A 27,951-nucleotide genomic window follows, 5' to 3' on the forward strand; every position below is an offset into this window, starting at 1 on the left:
AACATTTACTGAGCATTTTACTACATGCCAAGCACTCACTGAGGCAGCCTCCCTGTGGGCAGCCAGGAGAGAGGCCAATATTTACAGTAAGTAAAACAGGAAAAACGAAAACCAACTGCAGATATCGGGCGGCAAGGAGGCTTGCTCACTCAGCAGAACTTACCGAGCAGCCTGTGTTTGTAAAGCCCCACAGTTAAAGCTTAAGGGAAATTCTGAGCAATTAAAAGACATGGGCCATGCCTTTCACAAGCTCACATTTAGCTAGGGGGAAGCATTTGTATTAGGTCATCAAATATGAAATATCGATTTCAAGTCAAAAGTATAGTTTATTGTATCTCAAACAAGAAGCAGTACAATTAACCAAAGTATGCACCTAAACTATCAACACAGTTTTGCCATCTTAACAGTAGCTTGTTTATGCCAGCAGCGAAGAAGCCTGGAGAGTGAGTGGTGATGAAATCTCGAAAGGTGTTTTCCACGGGTTGTTAAGAATTGAATATTTGTCCTTGCAACAAGTGGTCTAAAGCCTGGAGGAAGTGGTAGTCAGTCCGTGCAAGGTCTGGTGAATGCGGTGGGTGACAGAGAGTTTCTAAGTCCAGCTTCTGTAGTTTGAGCAGCATTGTTTGTGCGACATGTGGTCAAGCATTGTCTTGCAAGAGGATTGACTGGTCTGTCTCTAGTGACCAATCTCGGCTGCTTAATCACAAGCATCCTCATCATTCCATCCAATTGGTTGCAGTAGACATCCACTGTAATTGACCAGGTTTCATGAAGCTGTAGTGGATAACACCAGCGCTGGACCACCAGACAGACACCATTAGCTGTTTTTGATGACTATTCGGTTTTGGACTGTTTTGGCACTTCATCTTCATCCAGCCATTGTGCTGAATGCTTGTGACTGCCAAAAAGAATCCACTTTTCATCACATGTAACAGTACAGTGTAGAAATGATTCCCCTTTATATCGTGACAGCAAAGAAAGGCAAGCTTGGAGACGATTTCTCTTCTGATGTTCAATTCACGTGACACTCATCTTTCCAGCTTCCTTATCTTGCCGATTTGTTTTAAATGGTCCAATATTGTTGGAATAGTAACATCAAACCTTGCCGCTAACTCATGTGTAGGCTAAGGTGGATTCGCTTCCACTATAGCTGTCAGCTTATCATTATCCACCTTGGTCTCAGGTCACCCATGTGGCTCATTTTTAAGATTAAAATCACCAGAATGGAACTTCTCAAACCACTGATGTACTGTGCTTTCATTAGCCACGTCCTTCCCAAACGCTTCGTTGATGATATTTCAAGCTGTCTGTGCTGCATTGGTTCCATGACCGAACTCATATTCAAAAATAACCCTCATTTTTTACTTACCCATAGTTTCACAAAAATTGCTCTAAAAAAATATTTAAAAGATAATCACAAGCCAAACTGGGCATTTGCAAGAGTGACGATGTAGCTTCACAATAAACATAAAATAAGAATGTCAGTGATAACAATTGTCAAACTTAGCACTTAAGGAAATCGGACATTTCACACTTAATAACTTAACAGTTGCAGGCAAAGGTCGGACAGCTGAAAGTTAATTTTCCTTATGAGGCTGTTCCTGCCACCCCCTGAATTTGTTTTCATTGAGCACTAGAAAGTTTTTAGCGGTTATTAACCTAGTTTATGTAAACTTGAATATCTCCTTTTGTCACTTTAGGTAATTTTTAAAACATATCTCTTTTAAATATAGGCTAAAAAAATTTCTGAAAATGTTGCTCATTAATTATTTTGAAATGTAGAATCTCCTGGTTGATGACGACGACGATTTCAGTACAATCAGAGATGACACTGGAAAAGAAAAACAGCAACAACTCGCTCCGGGGAAAAAGAAAAGGTAATTATTAGGATTGCCACCAACATTCCACTCTCTGACTTCTTCTTACTCCTGCTGGGAAACTGAAGCAGGGAACTCCCCTGTGAAACTACACCGTGGAGAAGCACAATGTGGGATTCTTCTCTTCTACGCACATGGCATCTCGGCTTTAGACTGCCTCCTCCTGGTCCTGGTGCTTTTTGGGGAACGTGTAAAGGCGACGTGGACCACAGCGGCACTGTGAGGCCTCGGCCGGTCCTCCTCCCCCGGCACCCTTGTCCTCCTTTCCCCCTACGCGCAGCCTCGCTGCACTTCCCGGGTCACGGCTTTTCATTCAGTCTCTAGCACCTAAAACCGTACGCACTCCCGAGAGGCACCCCATCCAGCTGCCGCACCCCCACTTCTCACGCTACACAGGGGATGCTGGTCTTCAGTGCCCCAACCTCCTCCTCCAGGGCGCCACCATCGGTGCTCTCCTCTGCCTACCTTAGGGCTCCTGCCCTCCGCCCGCCCTCCCGCTGCCGGTGCCTGCGCTTTCCCCACGGCGCCCGCTGCCCAGCCCATCGCCACCTGGGGAGCTCTCTCCACTTCCTTTCGGGGGGTCCGAGGACCTCTGTGCACAGCCGGCCGTCTCCTGGCCTCTGGGCTCGCTCACCGCCAGGCTCTCTCCTGGAACGGCCCCCAGGAACTCGTGAAGTTCAGACCACTCTGCACAGCCAACTCACACCAACAGCCCCAGCACCTGGCCCGCAGCACCACCTCCACACGGGCCAGACCAGAGGCCTGGGGGTGTCACCGTCCTCCCACCCCCAATCTCAGTAACTCGGGCTCTCTCCTCAGTCAGCCTTTCCATGTTCTAATTGCCCCTGCCTTGGTAGACTTTATTTTAAAACAGTGCTTCTGTTGATGCTCAGTAGAGACATGTTCAGTGAGTTCGTTCTGGAGTCACACCTGGACCTACAGCGTCCAGATGTCATCCTTGCTGTGGTGTCTCGGACCACGACGCTCTGTTCCCTTTGTTCCTCTCCCGTGGGCCCCTCGTCCAGGGCGCGCCCTTTGACTGGAGGGCTCTTCCTCAGGTGACTTCTGGGCAGCACCTTCCCAGCCGTGTCGGGGATCCCCATGAGGCCAAGGGACAGTCTACACCCCCCGTTACAACGCTGCACCTCGCAAGGCCTGGTGCCCTCGGAGCGAGGGATCCGGCTGCTTTGGAGTTGTCCTCGCAAGTCACACACAAAATTCTGTATGTGTCTCACATATTTAATATTTCATACACACTAAAATGTTGCCTTTTTCCACATTTAAAAGTGATGAAAACTGTCTCCTTCTGACTTCTCATGTGCATCTTCTGTCAGAGCCTTAGCTATCAGGGCTGTCACTTTGAGTCATCCAGCAGTTTTCCAAGCCTGTCATCTTCATTTCCACCTGTGTTGTTTCAGGTAGGGCATTTTTAAAATTCGTGTTGCTGTCACCAAAATCTCAGCCTCAGGTGCCTCCTTTGCGTGATAGAACAGTTGTGTCTTTATGAGCACCACGAAGTCACCACTTACTGTATTGCTTTTCATTTATTTTATCTATTTTTTGGAGAGTTAATAGAGTCACATGCTTCTAAATTCAAAAGCCACCCATGAGGCTCACTGAGAGTCTCCTCCCCAGACCCACAGCCACTCCCGGGCGGACCTGCATGGCTGTCACCTGCACATCCTGTCGGATCTTCTGTGTACAGGGGCACGTGCTTTTCCTTCTTTTTTGACACAAGAACTTCCTTGGCATACCTTGAGGTTTTCACTTACCCACGTCACGTGGTTGGAGCTTGGCGTCTGCCACACGAGCAGACCGCAGCGTCGGGACGGTGCCCACCTCCTGACTTTCCAGCTCTCTCCAGCCTGTCCCTGTCGCAGGAATAACCTCGTGTACTCACCATTTTGCAATGCAGACATGGGTACATCTGTAAGAATTTCTGCAAGTAGAATTGCTGGATCAAAGGAATTGGCTGTTTGTAATTCTGGAAACAAAACCTGCAAGTAAATAAGAAAAAGACCAACAATCCCATAAAAACACAGGTAAAGGTTATGAACAGTTCACAGAGAAGGAAATGCAGATTGCTTGCCAACATATAAAAACATGCTCAACCAACTCTGTTCATGGGAAGAGAAATGTAAATTCAAGCCACTCTCTGGTATCCCTGCCTACCCTCAAGACGCTGGCATGGCAAAGACAGACACCAGCGTGGCGAGGATGCAGAGTGACTGGGCCTCCCTGCTGCCGGGCTGGGGTTAGAACAGCCGCTGTGGAAAATGTGGCGTTGCGTCCGGCGGTGTCTCCTGTGCACCTCCCAGAGCCCGCGACCCTGCTCTGAAGTTACGTTCTCCACAAAGACACACACGGCAGCTTCACTCCCTCCAGCCGGATGCGGGGGGGTGGGGGCTGACAGACTGCCCAGCGGCGGCAAGGGCAGTGGTGCTGAGCACCCAGTGTCACGTCATCCGTGTGCAGGTCACAGCCAGCAAAAGCCAGTCTACCGGGTGGGGGTCAGAGGGGTGTGTCCCTCAGGCTGGGGACTGAAGGGGCAAAGGCAGCCATTGTGCTGTGTCACCCAGGGGTGTATTTGTGTGATGATTCATGGTGCTCTGTGTTTACGATTTGTGTGCACTCTGCGAACGTTATATTTCAGTTTTAAAACTAAAGAAAAAATGATAATTCTGCTGTGAGACATTTTCACCCAGCAGACTGGAAAAGCCCAGAGTCTGACAGGCCACGTGGCCAGGGTGTGGGAGACCCACCATTCTCGCACATGGGGCTGGTGGGAGGGTAACCGGGGGTCCTTAGGTGGGTGGTTTGGAAATAGCTGTCAAAATTATCAACACATGTCCCCAAAGCCTACTCTAACTTGGCCCCTGAGAATCAGAATGAATTTTGGAGTTATTCTAAAACCCTTCAACACAGTGACCCCCACATATCCATGACTGCCTCTGTGTCTCCCACAGCCAAGAAGCCCTCCACGTGCAGAGCAGTGACATCTTCTCCAGTGCAGAGACACCTGGCCGGCCCCAAGGACAAGAAGCTTCTCTTTCCATCCATGTTGGGAGTTTCAGATAGCACCGTCCACAGCAGGTCTCCCGGGACACGGGGCCCAGGCTCTGTGCCCCTGCTACAGCCATCTGGTCGATTCCACGAAAGCGAGTGGTGTCAGTCTGTGGATGGACCAGCTGCTTCCTGTGGAGCCTAAGGTCCCAAATCCTCTGCTTCGTCACAAGCACAGGACATCTCCTCTCAGGCCAGGCAGGTACACTTGGTCGCTCGGCTCTGTGACACATACCAGACCTAGATACCCTGCACACAGGTGCCAACCGGGTGTTGACCTCACACAACACCTGGCCCCCAGCTGCCGTTTTTACCAGAAAATTTACTACTTGTGCATTAACCCACAGGTATGGATAAAATGGCATGTTGCATAAATCTGTGTAAAATGCGCATGTATTCAATCACTTCTGTCACTGTTTCGATGACTCTCTCAGTCACCTGCATTGACAAAGGCTCCGACATCTCATCTCATGCTGCTGGGCTGGCCAGGCTTGTGCCTTACTGGAAAGGGTGGTCTGCTTTCCGGACGTCACCTCCCCCACGCTGTCTGGTCCTCACGTGTGTCCTGTTTCCCCCTTTGCACTGAGGTGGAACTGAGACACTCAAGTGTTAGCGCTCTTCCCATATGAGGAGACACGTGGGGCACCCTCCACAGTTGCACGTGCTCTGCTAGAGCAAAGGCAGCCTCAGGGGTGCCCAGCGCTGAGGGCTCGGTCTGACCTAGCTGCTCTGTGACCAGAACATTCTCACTGCTGCGGCTGCTGCTGCCCACAGCGCCTCTGCCTCGGCCTCTGCGGGCTGGGGGCCGGGCGGCAGGCCACGCCGACACGCCTGCCACAGTCTGTGGGCCTGAAGTTGCCCCGGCCAGTTGAGTTGATATATTCCTGAGTAGCCTCAGTTAGAACAGATCAGAAAAAGGAAGAATAAAGATTTTTTCCTCTTAATTCAACACAGATCACTGTTCAACTTAAAGGATCTAATTGGTATTTGTGAGAAATACGGCACCTGTGTCACTGAATTGCTTTGGGACAGTGGGATGGCTGACTTTCTCAGACACCAGCTGAGTGGAAAGCAGCATTCCTAAGATGTCGTATGTTCTTAGCCTGGTTGTCATCTGGATTTCAGTTTCTCATCAGCCTCGTGTCACGGATATGAAACCAGAACTGTGTTGAGATGGCAGAGAAGTGACACTGGCACAGTGTCTCTGCCCACACGCTCAGGTCTTGCTCATGTCACCTTTTCTGCAGAGCTGACGCTAAGCAGGTGGCCAAGCTTGTCCTTCTCTGTCCTCCTTCCAACAACATCACAACCGTGACCGGAGAGAAAGCCTCATGTCTTGTGTACGTTTGAGCATTTCTGCGTCACAAGGTTCGCATCCACTTCTGTGGAGGCACTTAGGATGCGAGGAGCTGGACTTTGCCTCACTGCCTCCCAGTTCCCAAACACTAACCAGCCTCGGGAGACTCTCGCGTGGCTGCCGCCTGTCTTTGCAGGTGCACGTGGACAGGTTGTGATACCAAAACCGTAAGCGCCATGACTGACTGTGCCGGAAGCCCTGCCCTTCTGTGTACAAGCCGTTCCGTTTCTTTGACTGACATATTTCCTAGTATGTTCCTTCAGCCCATCTTAGGGTAAGACAATATTAATGTGATAACTGAAGAGCTCTGCTTGTGGAAGCCAGAGGCCTCTGAACGTCTCTGTTAATGCGAGTACTGAGGGAGTGGGGGGGCGGGGGATGTGCCTTGAAGTCCTGCCCAGCCGGGGGCGCTGCCTCTGCTGGTCGGCTCGCTTGCTTTCTCTTTTTTTTCCCCTTCCTTTTTCTTTCCTCTCCTTCCTTCCTTTCTTTTCTACTTCTTTCTTCCTTTCATTTTTCTCCCCTTCCTTTTTTCTTTCTTCCCTTTTTGTTTTGTTTTATTTTTTACTTTTGCAGTAGACTGGGCTATACAGGGGAAATGCTCTAAAATTTTGTTAAAGAAAAAATAAACCATTTTTAACGTTGGAGTCCTTAGTGTCTGCTGACTGCTTCATGTTTTACTTGCTTAAGAGATGAACTTTTGTGGCTTTTTTTCCCCAAGCATATTTCAGATGCTAAATAAACATGCTTTATATTTAGAAATACTGTATCAGTGCTGCTTTAGAAATAACAGAATTGTGTTTTGGTTTTAAATAAATACAGACTCCTGGGCAAAGTCGTATTGGAGGAAACTGGAAGTACTCCGGCTCTCCTTTCCTTCCAGGGAAGTGGGGTTGGCAGAGGTGGTTGAGTTGCAGAAAACATTGATTCAGCAGTAATGTTTTTCTGGCCAAAAAAAGGAAAGGAGGCAAGAATTCCCTGAAAATCCACAATTGTGGCTTCACAGATGTCAGTTTCCCTCTGGAACAGACTTCACTGCAAATGACCAGATTACAAGAGCCCCAGCCCCTCTGCGCTGTCTGGACAGGGGACTGACGGTTCACGTTTCCTTCTGTTCCTGATCGTCAGCCGTCCAGAGCCCAGAGCTCGGCATGCAGGGGTGGTAACACACACGGTAACTGCAGCACAGGGACACTAAGTCTGCAGATTCACTGCACTCCAGGAGCAAAGCAAAGCAGCGACCTCGCTCCCTACCAGAGTGAAGTTAGAGAACGTCTCCAGCTCCCTGCACTGTTCCAAGTCCCTCCGCCCCATTGCACACAGGCAAGTGCTGTGTCCCAGGCCCCTGTGTCAGTAGCCACAGTGTGGCAGCTAGGACCCTTCAGTTGCAGGTAACTGGCCCCAGCTCAGCCTGGCTGGACCAAAAACTGGGGGTCTCCTGGCTCACAAAACTAGACCCCCCCAACGCGTGCCTGCATCAGGCCAAGGTCAGACAAGTGCCCAGAGGACAGTGGAGCCTGCGCCAGGCCCTAGTCTCTGTTGGTTCCATCCTCCTGCAGGCTCTTCCCAGGTGCTGAGATGACACCAGCAGCTCCATGACACGCTGTCAGCTACCAAGTGCCATTTTCCTGGAACATGTGGAAGTCCTGGCTTGAAGTGGGCAACTTTCCCACGTGTCTTCAGCTCCCTTCAGACGACAGTGGGGGAGAGGCAAAGGCAGGTTGCCAAAAGAACCTCCAAGTGTCTGCGCGCCTGCCCTGTGTGTGCTTCAAAGGTGGCCGGGCCCCCACCTTCATGTGGCCATCCTACCTACGACCCAGCCACACCTGCCCCCACCCCCAGAGAGGCACCCAGAGGTGCGACCCACTCCTGCTCCCAGCCCAGGTCAGAGCTCTGGTCGGGTCCAGTGGATGGAATTTCTGGTTCAGTAGCCTACAGCTAAGTGAAAAGTGTGACAAAGGGGTGGGATGGCCGCAATAAAACACTCTTCCAGCAAACAGAAGGGAGAGCAGATTCAACACACAGCTGACATTCCTGGGTCAGACCAAGCTGAAACTGGATGGGGCACTTCTCAGTCTGTTTTTCTGACTGGTGGGACTTCTCCAGAGGTTCAGTGTGACAACACCGCAGACCACACACTTCTCCACTTCGCAGTCACACTGCACTTGAATTGTCCCCTCTCCTTCAGATTGCCATCTGGCCTCCCCCCTGCCCCCAGATGCCATCTCTTGGAGAAGCCCTTCCTGACCACTTGCCAACAACAGAGCAGGCCCAGTGTGAGACAGGCCACGCTGGTGCGGGGGGCAGGCCAGGGAGCCCATGCCAGCCTACCCCCAGGCCAGCTCCTGCCCAGTCATCGAGGTGCCACCAGCAAGAAGTTAGTGCTGCAGCTTCTGTGCCAGGAAGTTTGGGACACGGCCGTCGTTCCTCACCTGTCATGTGGGCTGGGCTTGACTCGAGGTCTGGGACGCAGGAAAGCACAGCACTCGAAAAGGTGTGATCTCTGGTGCCCGGCTGCCCTGGGACTCCCATCTTGGCCACGTGCTGGCTGTGTCATGGGGCAAGATGTGGCGCCTCTGAGCCTGCTTCCTCATCTGTAAAAGAGAGATGCCCCCCACGAAGGACTGTCAGGGGATTAGAGGAATTAATATGTGTAAGATTTGTATTTTATGCCCGGCATAAAATATAAATGTGTCAGCCGTCAGCATCGTGACAGTCCTGTACCCTTCGCACTGACTGGTTCAGTCAGTGTGTGATGCAGATCTAGCTAAGAGACAACAGTGGAGTCAGCCGAAGGCACGGCTGCTTTTTTTTTTTTAAGATAGGGTCACTCTAGACCCAGGCTAGAGTGCAATGGCGCAATCATAGCTCACTGCAGCCTCCAACTCTTGGGCTCAAGCCATCCTCCTGCCCCAGCCTCCCAAAATGCTAGGATTACAGGCATCAGCCACTGTGCCTGGCCTGAAACCACAGCTTCTGAAAAGGTTTCCTTTAGCTTAAAGAGACATGTACAAGAGGCAGCATCTGCCCCTACACACCTTACATTGGACATACGCATGTCTGGATGTGATGCCTGGAGCTACAGCAGCCATCTTACAACCATGAGGCCTGAGGTCCTGAACGGGCCACATGGAAAATGCACACCAGGAAAAAAAAAAAAAAAAAAAAATGGGGCTCTGTTAGCAGGGAAGCAGGGACAAAGAGCTGCAAGGAGTTGACCGGCACTTCCAAAGCCCGTGCAACCCTTCTTTATCCCACCAGCCTGGTTTTGTCTTTCATGAACCCAGTGCCCACGCCTCACCCCAGGAACTCCAGGGATAACAAAGTGACTTTGATCTCAGAGAGGCAGCTCCCTTGGAATAAAGGTACTGAGACCAAACAGGAGAGCGCCAGGTGTGCAGCTTTATAGAAAAGATCCATGTGACCACGCAGCCTTGGAGTCTGAGAACCTCGGCACCACCCAGTGCCCCACACCTCCTTGCTGAATTTTTAACCCAACAGATCACAGAGCCACACCCTAAAAAATTCAATGGCATCCTGTTTGGCTTTTCAGCCATCAAAAATTCAACCCATTTTAGAGCAGCTAAAAAATAATTCTGAATCCAGTTTGGAAAGATTTTGCCAACTGACATTTTACGTCAAAGCACAAGGAATGATGACAAAGGCTCTAACAATGGAAGATCAAAAACAGGCTTGTTTTATTTATACACAGAACGTATGTACAGCATTCAGGCGTGGACTATGTACATAACAATACAAGAGGCATTTGCTTCCACGGCGCTCACTGTATAAATTAAGGTTATAAATACGAGGGTTAAGCCCCACCTGAGGGCACAAAACCTTTTCTCCGAGACTCTCCAGGAATCCTTCCTTCCTCCTCTACGTGGACAGGACCTTGAGTCCCATCCAGAACTCCGCAAGGGGACACAGGGCAAGGAAGGACACCACCACAGTGTGGGGATGCCAGCCCAGCACCCGACAGGCGGTTTCCTGAACATTCATGCTCATTCCTTTTCACTTCTAACTTGTTAGAATTAGAAAAATGTTTTTTATGTAAACAGTGCCGTTTTAATCACTGACAACATGTTAATTTTCAATGCCACCCTTGCCCCAAACCCAAAACTTTCCCAAGAGGACACCAAGGACTTGGGGTGGCCCTGGTGCCCCAGAAGCCACCGCTGGCAGCTTTCCTCCTCGTGTCCCCTCCTCACCCAAGTCCCACGTTGTCCCAGGGCTTGCTCTGGGCACTGCAGAGCCCCAGGCTGCCGGCCGTGCTGGGACTGCGAGACAGGCTTCCACACCCGCCTCGGCCTCCCCACCTGGCAGTCGAGTGGCCTGTGGCTAGCTTCTCCCTTCCTCCACCTCCGCCACCTCCAATGGCTGGGCTGAGGGACACAGAATCCCAGGGGGAAGGTGACACACACCATCCCCCACCCAGCATTACTTCCAGTGAGGCAGCAAAGTCCACAGAGGATGAGACTCTCTCACCCAAAAATCCTAACGCCAACACCTCACATGCAGGGACAGGTGGCCGCGACAGTGGACTGATGGGCCTGGGACGTGCCCCCAAGCCACAGAGGCGGGGCCCACCCGGTGCACACGGAGGACGGGAACGGAGACGGCCGGGAAGGAAGTGGAGCTGATGCGCTACCCAGCCCCAGCCCCAGCCCCGAACCCAGAGGCTCTGCAGGCGCCTGTGTGTGACGCCCGGGTGGCTCCGCGGCTTCCTCTCGTGTCAGCTGGGCCGACACAAATGGAAGGGCCGGACGGCCACACACGCTCCTGACTCCGCCAGCCTGGCAGCCAGGCCACAGCCGCGTCCGCACCAGGGCTGGGCATGGGACACATTCTGAGACGCGTTACGAGCCCCTGTGAAGGACAGCCACCTCTGAAAGGGAAGGGCGGTCAGGGCCTGTGACGCCCAGGGGTGCCCTCCACCTGGGGACGGTCCCCGGGGTGCAGCCCTCTCCCTGGGGGTGCTCCCCGGCCGCTGGCACTGCCATCTGCTGGCCCTGCCGGCGGGCTGGAGCTCACACCTGGGGACAGAGGCAAAGCGGGAGCAGTGTGGGCACTGGGTCACAGTCCCCGCCAACACCTCCAGGGACAGCAGGCCTGGCAGCAGGAAACAAAAAGCCACCACAGGGGCAGAGACTCTCAAGACAGCACCAGCCCCCGGCCACCCAACGGGAACGAGGGCCCAGATGCCTCCTGCCCCCGGGGCTCGGCCTGGGACCCGCAGGACAGGCAGAGGTTCCCGGAGCCCGGGAAGCCGCTTCCACACGGAAACACAACTAACGCGCACACCCTCCCTCCGCGGAGACGGCCTGGAGACCTGTGTCACTCACGGCCCCAAGCTGGCCTCCAGAAGCCTGTGGCATCCTGCGGGACACGCGGGAGCGTGTCCCCAGCCCACAGCTCAGAATAGGCAGCGAGGTGACCACAGGGCCCTGAGGCAAACGGGGAGGCAGGTTCGGCAGCTCAGGGACAGGAGACCACTGACTTGGCTTCAACAGGAAAGATTTTGCTCTTTCTCTTCATGTCAAATTAAAATAGACAGTACTGGAAATACATCCATGCCACTTTCAAACCGGGAAAGAGGCGGACTTTGTTTCCAAGAACACCTTATCGATGAACAGGGACGACAGCGGGGCTGCCTGGCGGGGCGCCAGGGAGAGCCCAGGACGGGCCGGTCTGCCATGGGACGGCCGCCGGCTGGGCCCTAACCACGCTCTGCGCCCGCGGGGCCAGGAGACAGAGCCCTGCGACGCGGCCGTGGAAGGACACACAGGGAGGAGGCCCCGGGGTGACTCAAGCACGTGGCCAGGCGGTTTCTGCAGGAGTGCCCGGTGCCCGGGAGGCCAGACCCTGCCAGGGTCCCCCGTGGCCCTCGATGCAGGTCAGCGAGGGCCAGGGTGGGCGTGACGCGTCTGCCCCAGGGGACTCCGAGCTGGAGGCGGCGTCTCGAAGGTAGCTGTGTTGGTGTGTTCGAGCCCGGAGCTGCTAGGTTCGGGTGCGGGGGGCTGGCGGAGGGAGTAGCACCATAGGAGGGGCGGCTGCGTGGCGGCAGCACCGGCCGGGCCTCAGTGGCGGGCGGAGCGGGGGACGCAGGCCGAGAAGGCGGAGGCTAGGCCTCGGTGGCAGCGCTGCTCCGGCTCAGCTCCTTGATCCCACAGAGGATCCTCTTCATGTGGCCCACTTTGGTCACGCCGAGGTCCTACAACAGAGAGGACAGCCACCGTGGATGCCGGGAAGAAAGCCTGGGCCCAAGGGCTGCACAGATAGGCCGGCGACCAACGGCCCTTCCTACCCAACTTTCTCAACACAAATGAGGATGGAAATGGGATGGAAATGGCACCAGTGACAGTCATGCAGACGCCTGACGCATCATTCCTGCCTTCTACAAAGTCACTGCTGTCATCACAGACAAATCCAAGACAAAGACAAAACACAGGCCTGAGAGCAAGGGATGCCAGATGACCTCGGCACAGCCACTGTCCAAGACACCCACGGTGGCCTTTCGCCCTCAGGACTTGGCCAGCAGCTCAACGCTAGGCAGCCGGGCCCCGCGAGGCGCGGTGCTGAGGCCTGGCGCAGACAGGGCCACACACGGGCCTAGCCTCTCCCCTCCCCCTGCTCCCTGCCAGGTGGGGACAGCCGCCTGCGACCCCTGCAGTCCCCACAGAAGCCCAGGGGAGACCCGCGGGCGGGGCCCTCTCAGCTGGACGCCGGCAGGGGCCGCCTCCCCAGCAAGGTTTCAACGTAACAATAGCTCCCTGTCTAACTAAGCCAAGAAAATCAAGGTTTCCCCCCATTACGTCTGCTCCTGGCCTCGGCTGGCTGTGGTGGGTGGGGCCGTCACGCCAAGGGCATGGGCCACCCCACCCATGGCGCACACAAAGGCCTGAGCCTGAGGAGAAGAATAAAAAGAATCGTGATGCTGGGACACGGCCAGGCCGGGGCAGAGGACAGAGCCGGAAGGAGCTGCGTGGAAGCCCGGGTGCAGGTTCCGAGATGCCTGTGGAAGTACCTTGAGGTCCCTCCGCTCCAGGTGCAGGAGCTCAGAGCCCCGGATGTCGTGCCGCGTGAAGATGTCCTTATACTCACAGAGACTGAGGTGCTCCAGCCAGGCAGCAACCTCCTCTGTCCCCCAGAGGTGAACTGTCGGAGACGGAAAAGCATGAGTGCAGTGAGTGCCCAGAGCCCAGCGCAAGGTAGGTGGCAGCCAGCACCCAGCGCCCGAGGTAGCCCAGCAGTGGCACCGACACACCTGGGAGCCAGCACCCCCCGCCATGCAGAAGCAGGGGGAGCCCCCTACTCGAGGGCATGGGCTGCCGCAGAGCTGGCATCTGTTCCTGCCAGGTGGGCCACCAGCCTTTGGGACATTCCCCCGTGTCCCAGGAGGGATTAAACACCACCAAACACGAGGGAAACATCCTTGTGACTGTGTGGCCAAAGCCAGCTTCTCCTCTGGCTCCTAGAGGGCTTACGTTTCACTCTGGGGCCACAGCAGGAAGGGAGACACGCAGAGATTTAGATTTCACACAGTCAAGCCACCACCATTAATAGAAACCCAATTTTTGGATAAACATGCAAAGAAAAATCAAAAGGAGCTGCCCTGCTGGCGGCAAATGCCATGCCCAAAATCCAGGCCCATCTAGCACCCAACAGTGCCAGACGCAGCCTTGGTGCTCAGGGCTGATACTTCAGACAGAGATTTTAAGCCCCAAATTTATTAACCCAAAGGAAAAATGTCCCTTAGTGCCATTTGATATTGATTCCATCATCCACAATCACTGGTGGCCTGGGGTTCCCATGGGAACCTTGATCAGTGACCCGATCACCCGGGGACAGCAGCCCATCAGAGGAAGCAGGCTCAGCGGCCGGCGAGGCCCGAGTCCAGAGTTTGCGTCTCCAAGTTTGTCTCGTCACCTCTGCAGTCTCCCTCCCCACCCTGAACCCCCAATTCAGGGCAGGCAGGACAGCTCGGAGGCCCACCACCCAGAGTCTCCGTGGAGAGCACGTCCAGGGCACGGGGTGGCATGGGGGGCGGGCAAGGGTGTGGTTCTGCAGCCGAGCGCGCAGGGCTACAGCACCGGGACCACGGGGAGGAGCCGCAGGCCAAGGAGAAAGCAGAGACCGGGAGAACCGGGCCCAGGCAGCGGGCGTGGACGGCCAGAGAGACACACAGGAGGGGGGCAGGTACCCGGGGCGCCCAGGCTACAGTGAGCTTCTTTGTTCTTGTTGTTTTTCTCCTTTTTAAACTTGGTCACGAGGCGGAATTTACCACTGCGGCTGCGTTTGGAAAAGTCCAACATCACATTCTGTTGGGGAGACAAACACTGAGAATCAGACCTCGACTTATCAAGGCCTCGGTCCTATGAGAGGGGCCGGGTGGTGGGTGGGAGGGGGAGGGGCAAGACGAGAAGGGAGCTGGGAAGAGACACTTGCTTCTTAAAGGTTTCTTCCCCTTATTTATTCTTGTATTTATTGTTGATTTTAATACCTTTTAAAAATGGTTTTTAAAAAAAAGTGATCATAGGGTCTTTTTAACATTTGCATTTCTTAGGTGATGAAAAAACTTTTAGTAAATATTATTTAAATATCAGTATCATATTCTATTAAATGAAAACTATTAAAATAAATTATTTAGCCAATCTTCCAGTTTTGGATTTCTAGGCTTCGATTTGTATTATGAGCAGCTTTCTGAATAAAGCTATTCCCGCACTTCGCATTCTTTCCTAGGGACACGCTCCCGGGCAGAACAGCAGAGGCAGGGTGAGCAGCAGGGACACAGGAGCGCAGCCTCTGCTCCGCAGCCGTCCTCAGCAGCCACCAGAGCACCCCGAAGGAAGTGTGCAGGCCACGGTGCGTCCCTTTGTGACATGCTGTTTAATTATATAAGAGAGACACCCCAAATAAAGCTTGAAAGTAAAAGTATGAAAAAAAATATACCAAGCAAGTAAACTTGAAGATGAAAAGAATTACTAAACACAAAGGGGTTATTACATAATGATAACCTACGTGTACCCAATAACAGCCTTGAAAATACATAAAGCAAAAACACACAGAACCACAGGATAAATTGAGACAGCTACAATCACGGTAAAAGAGTTAACAAGTGATAACATCAAGAAGAGAAAAACATATTTCTGTAGGGACTTAATGATGTAAACAGTACAACTGCGTACGAGGCACATTTACAAATACCAACCACCTGCTGGACCATAAAGCCAGTCTCAATAAATTTCAAAGGACGGTGACATACAGACCACTGTGCTGGGACACAGTGGAATTAAGTTAGAAATCAGTTATCCCATATAATGGAAAATAAATAACGTACTTTTAAATAACTCATCTAGGTGCTTATCACTTGGCACAGAGTTTTTTGAATATTATAGTCATCATAAGTTTAAGACGATATATAGTAACAATTATTATATTTTATCAATTATGATGTGATTTTCTTTTTACCACTTACTGTCATAGGTATGCAATTCCACTTTTATGTTAACATTGTTATTTTGGATTCTTTTATTGTGTTTTCTTGTAATTATTTTAATCTTTCTGGGTCATTAGTTTTTATCAGGGGCAAGGGAAAGAAAACAGTATCTGCTTAGGTTTCTCACTTAATGTGATCTGAGAATGACTTGATTTTAAGAGGAAGCCATGCCATTTTTCTGTCACATTTACGCTGTTAGCATATCCTTGCTACTCCCCCTTACTTTATTTTATAATACAGATTATATTTTATTTTTCCTTTTGTGGTGATTTAGAAAGACATTAATATTTTCAATTCTTTTAGAAACTACCTTTAAGCTTTTAAAACTACTGACTCTACGTTTCTCTAATTATCTAAGTCAAGAATGTTTTTAACTTTCTTCCCCCTTAAGCGGAGGAAGGTAACGTGCTTTCATCCCCGCCCATGCCTCTTCCCGGCCACCCGCCTTACTGCCACTTCCCCAGCATTGTGGAACCCGGAATTACAGGGCCATGTTACTGTGCATCTGCTGAATAGGTCACGTTATTACTGCCGTCATTTTAAGTGAATTCTCTATCACATTTACAATTAACTACTTAACCCATGATCCTGATGAGCCTGCCCTGCCTGTCGTTTTATACCAAACCACCTTCATTCTCAAGTTGCTGAGTCTCGTCAGTGGGCTGGGAGGCCTCCGAGTTGGCTTCCCACGAGGGGTCTGCAAATACCTGCGCACACCTGAGCGCCGAGCACTGCGCTGAGCGGCTGCTGCCCAACTCCGTGCCCTCGCCCCAGCGCCCCAGCAGGTTCACAGGCTAAGCTGGGCAGAGCTGCCCACGGTTAGCGTCTAGCAGTCACTTAGCTTCTGTCACTGTGTTGCCCAAAGTGAACTTTTCTCCCCGTTCCTCCTGACCGTCCCCGAGGAGAAAGCCCAGAGGCAGTCTAGGGTCTGTCCTTGTCCAGACGCTGCCCTCTCCTGGGTGCTCCTGCCTGTTCTCCCCGTGTTGTAGGATGTGACTCCACCTGGGTGCAATCCGCCCAGGGCCCTGTCCCTCCCAGCTGTGACCTGTGGCACGCTGGGGTCGCTAAGTACATGCAGAGGGAGTGTGGGTGGGGAGCAGAGCGCACCAAGTCTGTCCCGCCCACAACGAGCTCCCAAGAAGCTTCCACTTGTCTAAACGGTGTGTCTCCACGCTGGGGCCGGCTGCAGGCCTGGGCTCACCTTCCTTCTCCCTCCTTCCCGGCCAGCCCTCGGTTGTTTCAGAGGGCGATGTGCGCCTGGTTATCAGGGGGCACTGGCGACCCGACCCCCAACTCCTTCCTACCTGCCAAAGTCTCTCCCTGCCTTGAAGGGCTTTTTAATGGAGGAGTTTCCAGAAGGCGTACGGCGAGCTGCCAGACCGACACCATCCTAATCCCCGAGCTGCACAGGCCCCACCGCACACAGGCGCCGAACCTGTCACCACATACCTCATCGTCACCGGGCTCCATGAGCTGGCAGAGCCAGGGCGTGTCCGTCAGCTTCCTGAGCTGCCGGTCCATCTCGGCGAGAGCGCTCCCCAGCCGCTCCTTCTGGGGGGGATCCAACTGCTGCTCCGGGCAGGGGGGGAGGAGGGAGAGCTGTTGATCGCAGCGAGGTACCAGGCCCAGTAAAGCCCTGGCAGATGTGCAGTCTGCCCTAGGGCTGAGCTCCTCTCAGAAAGTTCTTATAAAAACTTTCTAGAAACTAAGTCACAGGGCACCGGATAAGACACCAAACCCAGAACCTCCCTTTCTAAATAGTACCACATGAGAGAATATAAATAATGAAACCACAATTAGCAGGACTGACACTCGGCCTGCTCTGTTCTCCTCTGGGCTCGCTGGCAGCAAGGGGACAGGGCCATCGGCCTGCGCCAAGCAGAGGAAATGCCGAGCGGCAGCAGAGGCAGCAAGTGTGACCTCAGGAGGCAGCATGATGTGTGCAGTGAGTGGAGAGTCCAGATGCCAGACTTGGGGCGGTTCTCCAGCTGCGGGACCTTCAGCAAGGCCCTTCTACACCCCCGTTTTTTGAAACCAGAAGGCTGGCCAGGCCATCACTCGGGCTCTCCCCGTTCCAGCTTCTAAGACTCAGGGACCGTCCTGTGACTGCAGCTCCCCCAGGCCGACTTGGCCAGTTCTGTGGGGCTGAGTGAGGAAGACGCTGGGCGTGAGGATTCAGCGAGCCTCAGCCACAGGGGAGGGTTTTGCACCCACAGCACTCTGGGGTGGAAACACATCTTTTGTCTATAACAAAGATGTTCTGCTGCAGGAGTCTCTGACACGCTACAGACAGCCGCCAGCCCCACCGTCAGACCACACAACCCGGGAGGCCCTCCCTAAAGGCCCAAAACCCGACCAAAGCGTGCCGCCCTCTGCCCAGAGACAGCCAGGGCCTGCTCCCCGGACAGCGGCTCACCAGGGCCATCTTCCCGGCCAGCAGCAGCTCCGTCTCGCTGCGCAGAGCTCTGAAGTTGTTCACCATTTCCAGGACAAAGCTGCAGTTCAGTCCCTGCGAGAAACCAGAACATACATCTCTGTGACAGGCCTAAGGCTCTGTGACCAGGGAGGAGCCAGCACTGACAAGACCAGGTACCTCCACGGTCCTGGGCTTGCCGTACACTCGGTCCATGGACTTGGAGCTGGCGTTGACGGCGTGCGCGAGCTCCTGCTCCACATCTCGGTGGGACTGAGCGATCTCCCGGATACTGGGCAGAAAGAGAAACACAGGCAGGCGTCAGGCCCGGTAAAAGGGCCGAGACGTCACTTGTCTGCCCCAGTATTGCCCACAGGGCCAAGGCGGAGGGCTGGCATGGCAGGGTGACAGGGACCGTGGCTTGGCCATGACAACCACTCAGTGGTGGTCACTGGCACAGGACAACCTTGAAGATCATTTCCTGACCAACAGCAGACAAATGAGAGCTTAAAATGGGAAATCTGACACCAAAATCCAAGTTTTCCAGGGAGGAAACTGTACAAAACGAGGCTTATGCCTTGTAAGACAGCCAGAGGGCAGCACTGGGCCCGCTGCACAGAGACCTGCAGTAACAGGTGGGCAGACGCGGAGGGGCCCTCAGTGCAGCACACAGCCTGTCAAGCCCAGAGCCCTCCTGGAACCTGTACCAGGCCATGCCATACATGGGGACAGAGGACCCTCCCCCAAAGGGGCAACCCCGATGCACCGATGGGCTGAGACAGGCCCACACACAGCCCAAGTGTTGGGCGCGGGGGAGCTGGCAAGAGCACAGGCCAGGGCAGGCCTCAGGGGGGCTGGTAGGTGGGCTGGGGGGTGGGGAGAGGTGCAGGCAAAAGCCGTGGGAGCCACCCGTCCAGACCTGGGGGAAATGGGCCACTGCTAACGGCTTCCCACAGGCTGTCATGGCACGCACACCTTCCAGGCAGGCCACCATGGGCTTTGCCGGGACATCAATAAAGATAGGAGGCCAGCAGAGGCCCGTTGCAGAGCAAGGAGCTGGATGAATGCTTAAGTGAAGCCCTCCAGCCCCATCACCGATCTGGTCAGGGAGGAGAGGGGGGAGCACAGTAGGCCCAGCCAGAGGGCAGTGACACCAACTGCCATGCAGAGAATGAAGGTGCCCGTACAGACATACCAAGCCAGACACACCCGTGGGCGACCAGGAGAGACGCCAACCTACTAGACAAGAGCCTGGTGCCGGGGAGGGGCAGGAGCTGGAGGCTGACACGGGTGGTCCTTCCACACACACGCCAGGCCAGGCAGGGCGGCCTGGGACAGGCACAGAGAAGGCCAGCCCAGAACCCAGGGTGTCCTGCCCATGGCTGGGAGAAGACGAAAGAGCCCAGGGGAAGCCAGCAAGGGGTGGCCAGGAGCCAGGGAGGGAGAGTGTGGGGGCAGGAAGGTTGAACATAGCTGGCAGAATCGGGCAACGGCTGCAGAGGGTCCCAGGTCAGCAGGCAGCAGTGGCCACATAGGCGGGTGGGGAGAACAGAGGACAGAGTGCTGACCGCCTGCCCCAAGGGACACAGTGGCTGCAGGAGCCGCTTCTCAAAGCGGGGAAAGAGGAAATGTCTTTTTCAGTTGCCTTTTTTCAGTAAGAGCAGAGTGCAAACCTGCTCCCTGGGATAAAGTGAACGCAAAGTGAAGGCGGCCGTCAGTGGACTATTCTCAGGAGTCCAGGGCAGGTTTTCAAATCTGCGAGTGGCTCTAAAAATCACTGTGGCTTTTAGGTTTCCATCCACGTAAACACCAAGAATCTCTGAAAGACGATCTGGGGAAACGCCAACACCACGGCGAGCAGAAACAGGCTCAGCCCCCACGGGGGACGCAGGCGCAGCAGACAGATCAAGAGGGGCCCACAGTGGGGTACAGCGAGGCGGAGCCCACCTGTGAATGAGGACCCCGGCCGCCTGCCCAAACTGGTCCATCTGGGTGGCTTCTTCCTCAGACAGCATCTCTGGGTGCAGAGAGAAGGACGTCGGGCGGGGCAGCTCGCACTTCTGCTTGTCTTCCCAGGACTTCAAGGTGTTCTCAAACGCCTAGGACGCCAGAGCCCAGAGCTGTACTTCCCGCGGCTCCCTCGAGAGGGCGAGCGTGCGTCTGACCTGACGCATGTGCCGGGCACCGAGATCACCAGGAAAGGGGAGACACAGACTTTTTTTTTTTACACTGGGGGTACGAGATGGTCCTAGAAATTATTGCTCTATTACCTTAATCTGGTGTCTTAAAAAAAAAAAATTCTACAAACAAGACGTGAAAAATTCTGGCTCTTCTTTTAAAGTGCACAGGTGAGCCCACAAGAGAGCCCTGGGCATCGCAGGCAGCCGTTCTTACCCTGTCTCTGGTCAGCGTCTGCGCCCGGTTCTTGTGGACAATGCGGATGTACCCCGGGGGCTGGATCCAAGCCTCTCCATCCACCTGCACAGGTACGCCCTCATCCCCCAGGATGGAAATCTTCACCGTGCGACACTGATTGAACAGCACAATGATTACCCGTGTGCAGAGCCCAAGCCTCCGGGGGTTTTAACGTGCTGTCAGCACCGCTGTGATCTCCCTGCTCTACACACCCCTGGCCCCACCTCAAGGGACCCCAACCAGCCCTCTCTGGGGTGACGCATGGCCCACAGCTGACCGTCTGCTGTCAGAGCATCACCAGCACAGGCCGTTCACGGAGCCCGAGGGTCTGCTCTCCTCAGCTCTCCCGCCCTGTCCTGTCCCCACTGCCCCCCACCAAGAGGTGACCAGCATCTGGGGTCAGTCAGTGCAGGAGACCCTGGCATTGGGATATGGGTGTCAGAAGTCAGGGTGAGGGGAGGTGGGGAAGGGGGTCAGGCTACCACCAGCCACCGGGCCCCTGCCACATGCAAACACTCTCAGAACAGAGCAAGTGGACAAAGGGTGATGAAACCCTGCTCCTCTTTTCAATGAGAAATGCTACTGAAGAGTTAAAAACGTGAACTTCCGGCAGCCTACTGCTGGGGATGGACGCGAGGGTGGACAGAGTGCAGGAAGAGACCACACAGTCCCGGCTGGGGTTAGCAGCACCCGCTGCTCCCAAGTCTCTGTGCTTGCGAACAAGGCCTCCCCACCCCCACAGCCCCGCAGACAGACCCTGCCCAGCCCGTCACCGCTGTCAGAAATAAGTCACGGGCCGCCCCGTCCCACCTCCCCTCCCCAGCTGGGCCTCGGAGCAACCGTGTGGGGCCCCTGGGATGGAAATCACTCCCCACCTGCCAGGGACGTGTGGGCTCTGCCCACACTCTGGCTCCTGCTCTGACAGCTGCTGGCCCGGAGGGGTCCAGCCTGGGTCTGTGCCCCCTCCCGTCGCCTCAGCCGGAGGAAGGCAAGGTGCAGAGGGCTCGGGTGCGATACAAGTTTTGGGAAAGTTATTTTGGGAGTTTAACTGTCAAACACAGCCCAGGGAAAGGACTCTGGCGGGGTGGCAGGCCCGAGGGCTGTCCAGAGGCTGACAGCGGCCGCTCTGCCGGGCCCCGCGCTAGGAGTGAATGCAGCCGGTTCTCAGCCAGGGCGCCAGCCAGACCTCTCGGACACGGCCATTACCTGTGCGATTCGGTGATGCTGCAGCTTGATGACTCGAGAGACAGCCATCTGCATGCTGCCAAACACGGCCACCACCTCCAGAATCTTGTCATCGAATGATGGAGCTGCGAAAGTCTGAAAGGGCCAGCGTTAGAGCCGACCGCCGCCCCACACCTCCCCGCGCAGGCCCTGCGCTCACTCTCTTGGTGGGGCTGGCCCCTCACTCCGCTGCCACGCAGCTAGCAAGGCTGGCACCAAAGCCACCAGGCACAGCACTGCTGAGGGGCTACCTGGGGCCAAATCCCAGCCCTGACCTCAGCAAGTTACTTAATTTCTCTCTTCCTCAGTTTCCTCCTCTCTAAAAGGGGGTGATAATACTGGGATTCACTATGAAGACTGAGTTAGCCTGCAGAGTGCTTAGGACAGGGACCAGCACTATCACATGTGCAGTGCTGACGCCGTTGGCCACTGTGTGCAAAGGGAGCCATCCTCCTGGCTAAAACCTATCGACACCTTCCCATAGTCCTTATCACAAATTCCAACTTCTTCCCCAGCTACACAGCCAAACATGATCCAGGGCCCTGCAGACCACGCACCTGCTGCACGCTGCAGTCAGGGGACCCTCCTCCATGTCCTCCATGCGCCCTGCCCTGTCCTGCCTCCGAGCCGTCACATGTGCTAGAGCAGCCTCCCTCTCCCCTCTGCCCACCTGATTTGGCCAACTCAAGTCATCCTTCAGGTCCCAGCCTCGCAGAAGCCTCCCCTGACCCACCCCACCCTCCAATCCCCATCATATCCCATCCCTCTCTGCCAATGCCGCTCTGCCTGGCCCTCTAGACAATGAGCCCCTGGGCGAGGGCCCTGTCCTGTCTGTCTGGCTCTCCATGGCATCCCGGTGTCAGCACAGGGCGGTGTTTGAGTCGCCCAAGTCACAAAAGACCACCCCCACTGCTCCTCCCCTCCCTGAGCTTGGGCCCGTACACCCATACGTACATCATCTTCCTTGGTGCCACCCCAGAAGTTGGTCCCTCCAGCGTAGCTAGGAATGTTGAGGACGGCAATTCCCTGAAGACTGGGCAGTGGGATCGGTCGTCCATCGCACTGAGCAGCAGAAACACAGAAGAGAAGAGAAATGCACAGTATCAGCCGGTCCTTCTTTCCAGCATCCGCACCGGGGCTTCCCTGAGGGAGTCCCCATGCAGTGAGGAGAGAGCCACCAGGAGAACAGATGGGCCTAGTGGTCAGCTAACGTCCGTGCCAGGGACCCCTCCTGCTCACCTCCAGCAAGACCTTTTGCTCCAGGTTCCTGTAGGTTCTGTGCAGCAACTCTTTGGTGCCGAGGACTCCGTACCACATCATGTTTTTGGTTCGACTCCTAGAAACAGAAACACAGCCGTGCCGTGGGCCTGGCTCCCCGCTGCAGTCGGCCAGGGCATGCCGTAACGCTGGGCGGCGGCCGACCGCGCGGGCTAACCCAGCAGCTGTTACAGCAGCGACACCTGAATGTAAGGAGGACACATTCTCATTTTCCCAGATATGCATAAACAGATATATTTACCAACAGGAAATTTTGCTAAATAGTAAATTTTGCCAAGAGAGTAACTGAACCTTGAAAAGCACAAAATTTTATATATCATGATTTTTTTTTCTGGCTATAAAATTATGCCTACCACGGAAAATTTGGAAAATACAGAAAAGCACAAAGGAGAAACTAATCTTCATAATCGCAACACCTCCCTCCACATGTCCCAGTGACACCTGCTCTAGTGTGTTTCCCCGCCTGCTGCAGGTGCTGATTCCCGGCTGGACTCCCTGGTTCACTCGGTCCACTCCACGCCGGGCCCCATGCGCTCCTCGCAGACAGGACTGCCCCCCGCTGGGCCTGCCTCTGCAGTCACCTACCCAGCCCACGCTGACGGGCCCCCCGGGGCGCCCACCCTGCACTCTGTAAATTCCAAGGCAGTGAGCCCTTCCTTGTACCCGCCTCTTCACCAACATTCCCAACTACCTCCTAGGACAGATTCATAGAAATGGAATTTTTCTAGAGACCTTTTCAAAGCTCTCAATACAAACTCAAGAAAGGTCAAACCAGAGTTCCAGGGCTCGAAGAATGTATCACACATGCCTCTGTTCAACTATTTATTTTACTCTAAATTATGTTTTAATATTATTTTAATACTTTTTCAATTATTTTTGGACTAACAAGGATTTTTAAGTGATCTGACCCCACCATCATGGCTGTGTAACAGGGATGTGTCCCTGAGGACCCCCCGAGCCACTTTCCTCCACTGAAGAGCCCAGAGTCCAAAGGTCTTTTGCGGCCTTATGCTTCGTTTCCCTAGAAATTTCCAGCGACATATGACCTGAGCAACAGCTAATGGCAGCCCCTCAGGTGTGAGTGTGGCCTCCCTCAGGGTGGCGGTGACACCCGTGGAGGACAGAGGCCGGGGATCACGCGGCTCGGTCTGCTCGGGCCGCTCCTGACCCAGCAGACGGGGACTCCAGCAAGGGCGTCGGGCACTGTGCCGGTGACACTGTCCACACCGACGGCTCCGGCCTCCTGCCGGAGCCCCTCCCTGCTGCTCCTAAGACGTCATCGCTGAACAGTCCCTCCCCGGTCATTACTCTGGGGTGGTGTGGGAGACGTTTATCCCCCACTTCTTGTGTTTCTGCTGAGAGGAGGGAATTTCCACCTCAGCCTAGGAAGGACCTTTTCCATTTTTTTCCATCCTCTGCCCAGGCCAGGGCGGAGAACGCATGGGCATGTTAGGGAAGAGACTGCGCACTCCAGCAGGGCTGCCTCTGGGAGAGGTGACGTCTCATGGGCCTCACGGGCAGGCTCTGGCCCGGCCTGCGGGTGGCACCAAGCCACCCGGCTCCGCCTGTGACGGGGCAGGGCCCCTCGGTTTGCTGATGCGCACATGGACTGCCCCACAACCATGTCGCAGGTGCTGTAACTTCCTAGCACACTTCATGTCACCTGCCCCTTCATGGTAGCATCACAGATGGGACCCTCAGTAAGAGACACGGCCCACTCCAATGACCACCGTCACTGGTTTTCTTCTGTGGAATTTGCCCCAACCTGGCCGAGCCTGAGGGTGGAAGCTTCTTCCAGGCTGGCTTCCTGGACTGCTTCCTGCTCCTCTCCTGACAACAGCCGATGCGGGCCATTTCCACCTTCTGCCCTAGTGTTCTGCACGTCTTCAACCTGCTGACTCCAGCCATTCCCTACCATCTGGAAGGAGAAGCCATGCAGATGCGAAGTCTGTCCCCTACCTGCACTTCTCCGGGTGCTCGTCACGCTTGTTGTTAAAGTCCAAGGATATCTTTGCATCCAGGCCAATGCCAAAATAGTTGTTCATGACACATTTCTCTGTATAACACTCTCTGCAAAGGCGAATCTTACATCAGTCACAACAGCCGCACAGCAGCCCTGCTGGCAGCTTTACCTCAGACTCCCAACCTCTCAGCATTTCTCTTCTTTAAGGCAACACTGATACCTTTTTCTTTTTTTTTCTTGTAAGAGACTTACTGAGATACAATTCACATATCGTATCATTTACCAATTTAAAATACACAATGCAATGATTTTTCAGTATATTCAGTCATTTAACCATCACTATACAATCAATTTTAGAACATTTCATCACCCCAAAAAGAAAGTCTGTGCCCTTTAACCTTCAGCTCCTGACTCCCCAGCCTCTGGCAACCACTAATCTGCTTCTGTCTCTACAGCTGTGCCCAGTGCAGACGTGTCACATGATGGAATTATAAAACATGTGTTCTTCGTGTCTGGCTGCTTTCCCTTACTTAGCAGGATGTGTTCAAAGTTCATCCGTGCTGTAGCACGTGTTGGTACCTCATTTTCATTGCCAAGTAATATCCCATTTTATTATTCATCAGCTGATAGACATGCGGGTTGTCTCACTTTTGGTTATTCTTTATGAACATTTGTATTCAAGTTCCAGCACAGACATCTTCAGTCCTCTGGGGTATACACACCCAGTAGCAGAACTGTTGGGTCACATGGAAGCTCCAGATTTAACCTTTGGGGCAGCTCAAACCATTTTACATTCCCACCAGCAGTGCCAAAGTGATGATATCTTTATGGCACATAAACACAAACGTTTGAACTCTAGATCACAAAACATTTCTCAAACTTCCCTAGACCCAATCAAAGTAGTCACCAAATTAAAAAGGGAAATGAATTGAAAACGTCCATCCCAGGCCCATGGCAACAAAGCTTCCCCTTCCCCGGATGCTCTGCTGACGGGACTGTCTCATCCTGGCTTCTCACCCACACCCAGCTGCAGGCCCCAGCGCCTTCACCCTGCCCAGCGCCAGGGCCGAGCCTTGTCCACAGCCACAGGGCCCAGGGCCGGCGGGGGGAAGGGAGGAGCAGCAACCAAGAGCCACCTGCCGGAAGCTCCCGTGGAGGCTCAGCAGGGAGGAGGGGCTCCAGAATGCTGCCTGGACCCAGATTCTGACACATTTTAGCTTACTAAGCTTTGGCAGCCTGATCTGAGAACCAATCAGCACTTGTAAGTGTTTTTGTGATGTATCTAATTCAAGTGCCTAATAGCTGGCTGAGAGCAAAACTGTTTACTAAGCTGAAGACCATGTGACTGACCAGTATTTATAGATCCTGGGAAAAGAGAGATCCAAGCCAGAGAAACAGGGCACAGGGACAAGGGCAGGAGGTGGAGACACTGGGCTCAGGGGCCAGGGGAAAAGGGGTGGCAGCTGCCGGGCAGGGGGAGACAGGCTGGAGGTGCCTCAGGCCCAGCTGCCCTGGCCACAGTCGTGGGGCCCACACGGCATGGCCCCAGCACACCATCAAGGGTGAAAGCGAGGGAGCACAGCGTTGTCTCCCCACGTGAAGAGGAGAGAGGTGAAAAGAGACCAAAGGGCTCAGCCGGGTGTGGAACCTCAGCAATCCCAGATGAAGGAGCCAAAGAAAGTATTAGTATCCGGATCAGCAGGACTGCGGCCCCGGCCTTACTGAGGAAAACGGCATCGGGGAGGCTGAGGCCTGGAGGCTCAGGCGGGGGGCGCACGGCAGACCAGCCCAGCCCAGGCCAGCACCTGGAATCCAGAGCTCCACTTCCCCAAGCCGCAGAGCCTCTGTGAACCACACACTGCTCACTGTCACTGTCCCTGACCAACCCAGACAAATGGTTGGCAACTTTCGACTGTCACTAGCCACCAGCTGCCCAGAACATGCAATCAGCCAGAAGAAAAAGTCTAGAAGAAGGGGTTCTCAAAATGCCACTTGTCTCCACAATGGTCTCTCATGCACAAGAAGACTCCATTAAACTGCTGTGTGAATGTCCTCCCTGCCTGAGAAACTGGGCAGAGGGAGAAGGCCGTGTCCCCAAAGGGCGGCCGCAAACAGCCAGAGGAGCAGGCTGGCAGCCCCGAATTCTTCCTTGGAGTCTAAACGCAGGACAGCGCCTCCCGGGGGGGCTGTGAGGCGCCAGAGGAAAAGCACACGGTGGGCTTTTCAGCCCAGAATCTGTCATTCTGCGTCACGACAAGGAAAGAAGGGAGGGCACGAGGGAGAAGTGGCCATGGGGAAAGCCATCATCATGGGGCAGCCGAGGTCAGGACAGCACGGACAGCCAGTGCAAAGGTGGCTTCCAGTGGGCACATCAGGGCCCGCCGACAGCCTAGGACGGTGGCAGAAGGTGACTCAGATTCAGACAACATGCTGTGCGCCAGCCGAGGGGCCCTGGGAGGAGGCGCTGCCCTCGAGACTCGCAGCTGTGGCTTCCAGTCGTGCTCCTCAGCTGAGCCCGCCCCGCTTCTAGACTCTCCTTCTCAGCCAACACCAGCTGGAGCAGGGTCGGCCGGTCAGCTGGTCGCTCATGTCCCTAGTTAGTTCTGAGCCCTTTTCCACGCTTCAGCATTCTCAAAACACTGTGCCTGCTTCATTTACCCTGATACTCACAGGTTTTCTGGTTCGGAGTTAAAGGGATCAGCGTTAATTAATAAGCGACTGATGACTGAGCCCCCAGGCAAGGACCCGGACATCCCGGCCCGAACACCTGCAGGAGACACAAGCAGGAGGGGATGCTGGTCAGATCCACACACCTGACAGACCCATGTCTTTGAGGCCAAGAGACTTGTAGTCTACAGAACATCA

The 27,951-nt window shown here is 54.4% G+C and overlaps 2 protein-coding genes across 12 annotated transcripts in view; one reads left to right on the plus strand and one right to left on the minus strand.

Moving 5' to 3' along the window:
- Window positions 1-6,941, plus strand: part of USP40 (ubiquitin specific peptidase 40) — an 83,495-nt gene extending 76,554 nt beyond the window's left edge. For 4 of the 5 annotated variants that reach the window (XM_045559590.1, XM_045559591.1, XM_045559593.1 and 1 more), the window contains 2 exons: window positions 1,783-1,877; window positions 4,844-6,941. In XM_045559590.1, coding sequence (XP_045415546.1) covers window positions 1,783-1,877; window positions 4,844-4,955 — 207 coding nt within the window. In that variant the 3' untranslated portion in view covers window positions 4,956-6,941. Of the gene's footprint in view, window positions 1-1,782; window positions 1,878-2,935; window positions 3,100-4,843 lie in introns of all 5 variants that reach the window. The other variant, XR_006736934.1, reaches the window with a different exon arrangement.
- Window positions 6,942-9,970: 3,029 nt separating this feature from the next.
- Window positions 9,971-27,951, minus strand: part of DGKD (diacylglycerol kinase delta) — a 103,777-nt gene continuing 85,796 nt past the window's right edge. For 4 of the 7 annotated variants that reach the window (XM_045559595.1, XM_045559599.1, XM_045559598.1 and 1 more), the window contains 12 exons: window positions 27,757-27,853; window positions 25,083-25,193; window positions 23,085-23,181; window positions 22,800-22,907; window positions 21,828-21,941; window positions 20,601-20,735; window positions 20,154-20,305; window positions 18,387-18,498; window positions 18,210-18,302; window positions 17,243-17,362; window positions 14,498-14,615; window positions 12,420-13,452 (listed from right to left, as the gene is read on the minus strand). In XM_045559595.1, the coding sequence (XP_045415551.1) occupies window positions 13,106-13,452; window positions 14,498-14,615; window positions 17,243-17,362; window positions 18,210-18,302; window positions 18,387-18,498; window positions 20,154-20,305; window positions 20,601-20,735; window positions 21,828-21,941; window positions 22,800-22,907; window positions 23,085-23,181; window positions 25,083-25,193; window positions 27,757-27,853 (1,604 nt within the window). In that variant the 3' untranslated portion in view covers window positions 12,420-13,105. Of the gene's footprint in view, window positions 13,453-14,497; window positions 14,616-17,242; window positions 17,363-17,727; window positions 17,939-18,209; window positions 18,303-18,386; window positions 18,499-20,153; window positions 20,306-20,600; window positions 20,736-21,827; window positions 21,942-22,799; window positions 22,908-23,084; window positions 23,182-25,082; window positions 25,194-27,756; window positions 27,854-27,951 lie in introns of those variants that run through there. The other 3 variants (XM_045559597.1, XM_045559596.1, XM_045559601.1) reach the window with 3 other exon arrangements.

The sequence above is a fragment of the Lemur catta genome, chromosome 8, assembly GCF_020740605.2.
Source record: "Lemur catta isolate mLemCat1 chromosome 8, mLemCat1.pri, whole genome shotgun sequence".
Taxonomy (NCBI): Eukaryota; Metazoa; Chordata; class Mammalia; order Primates; family Lemuridae; genus Lemur; species Lemur catta.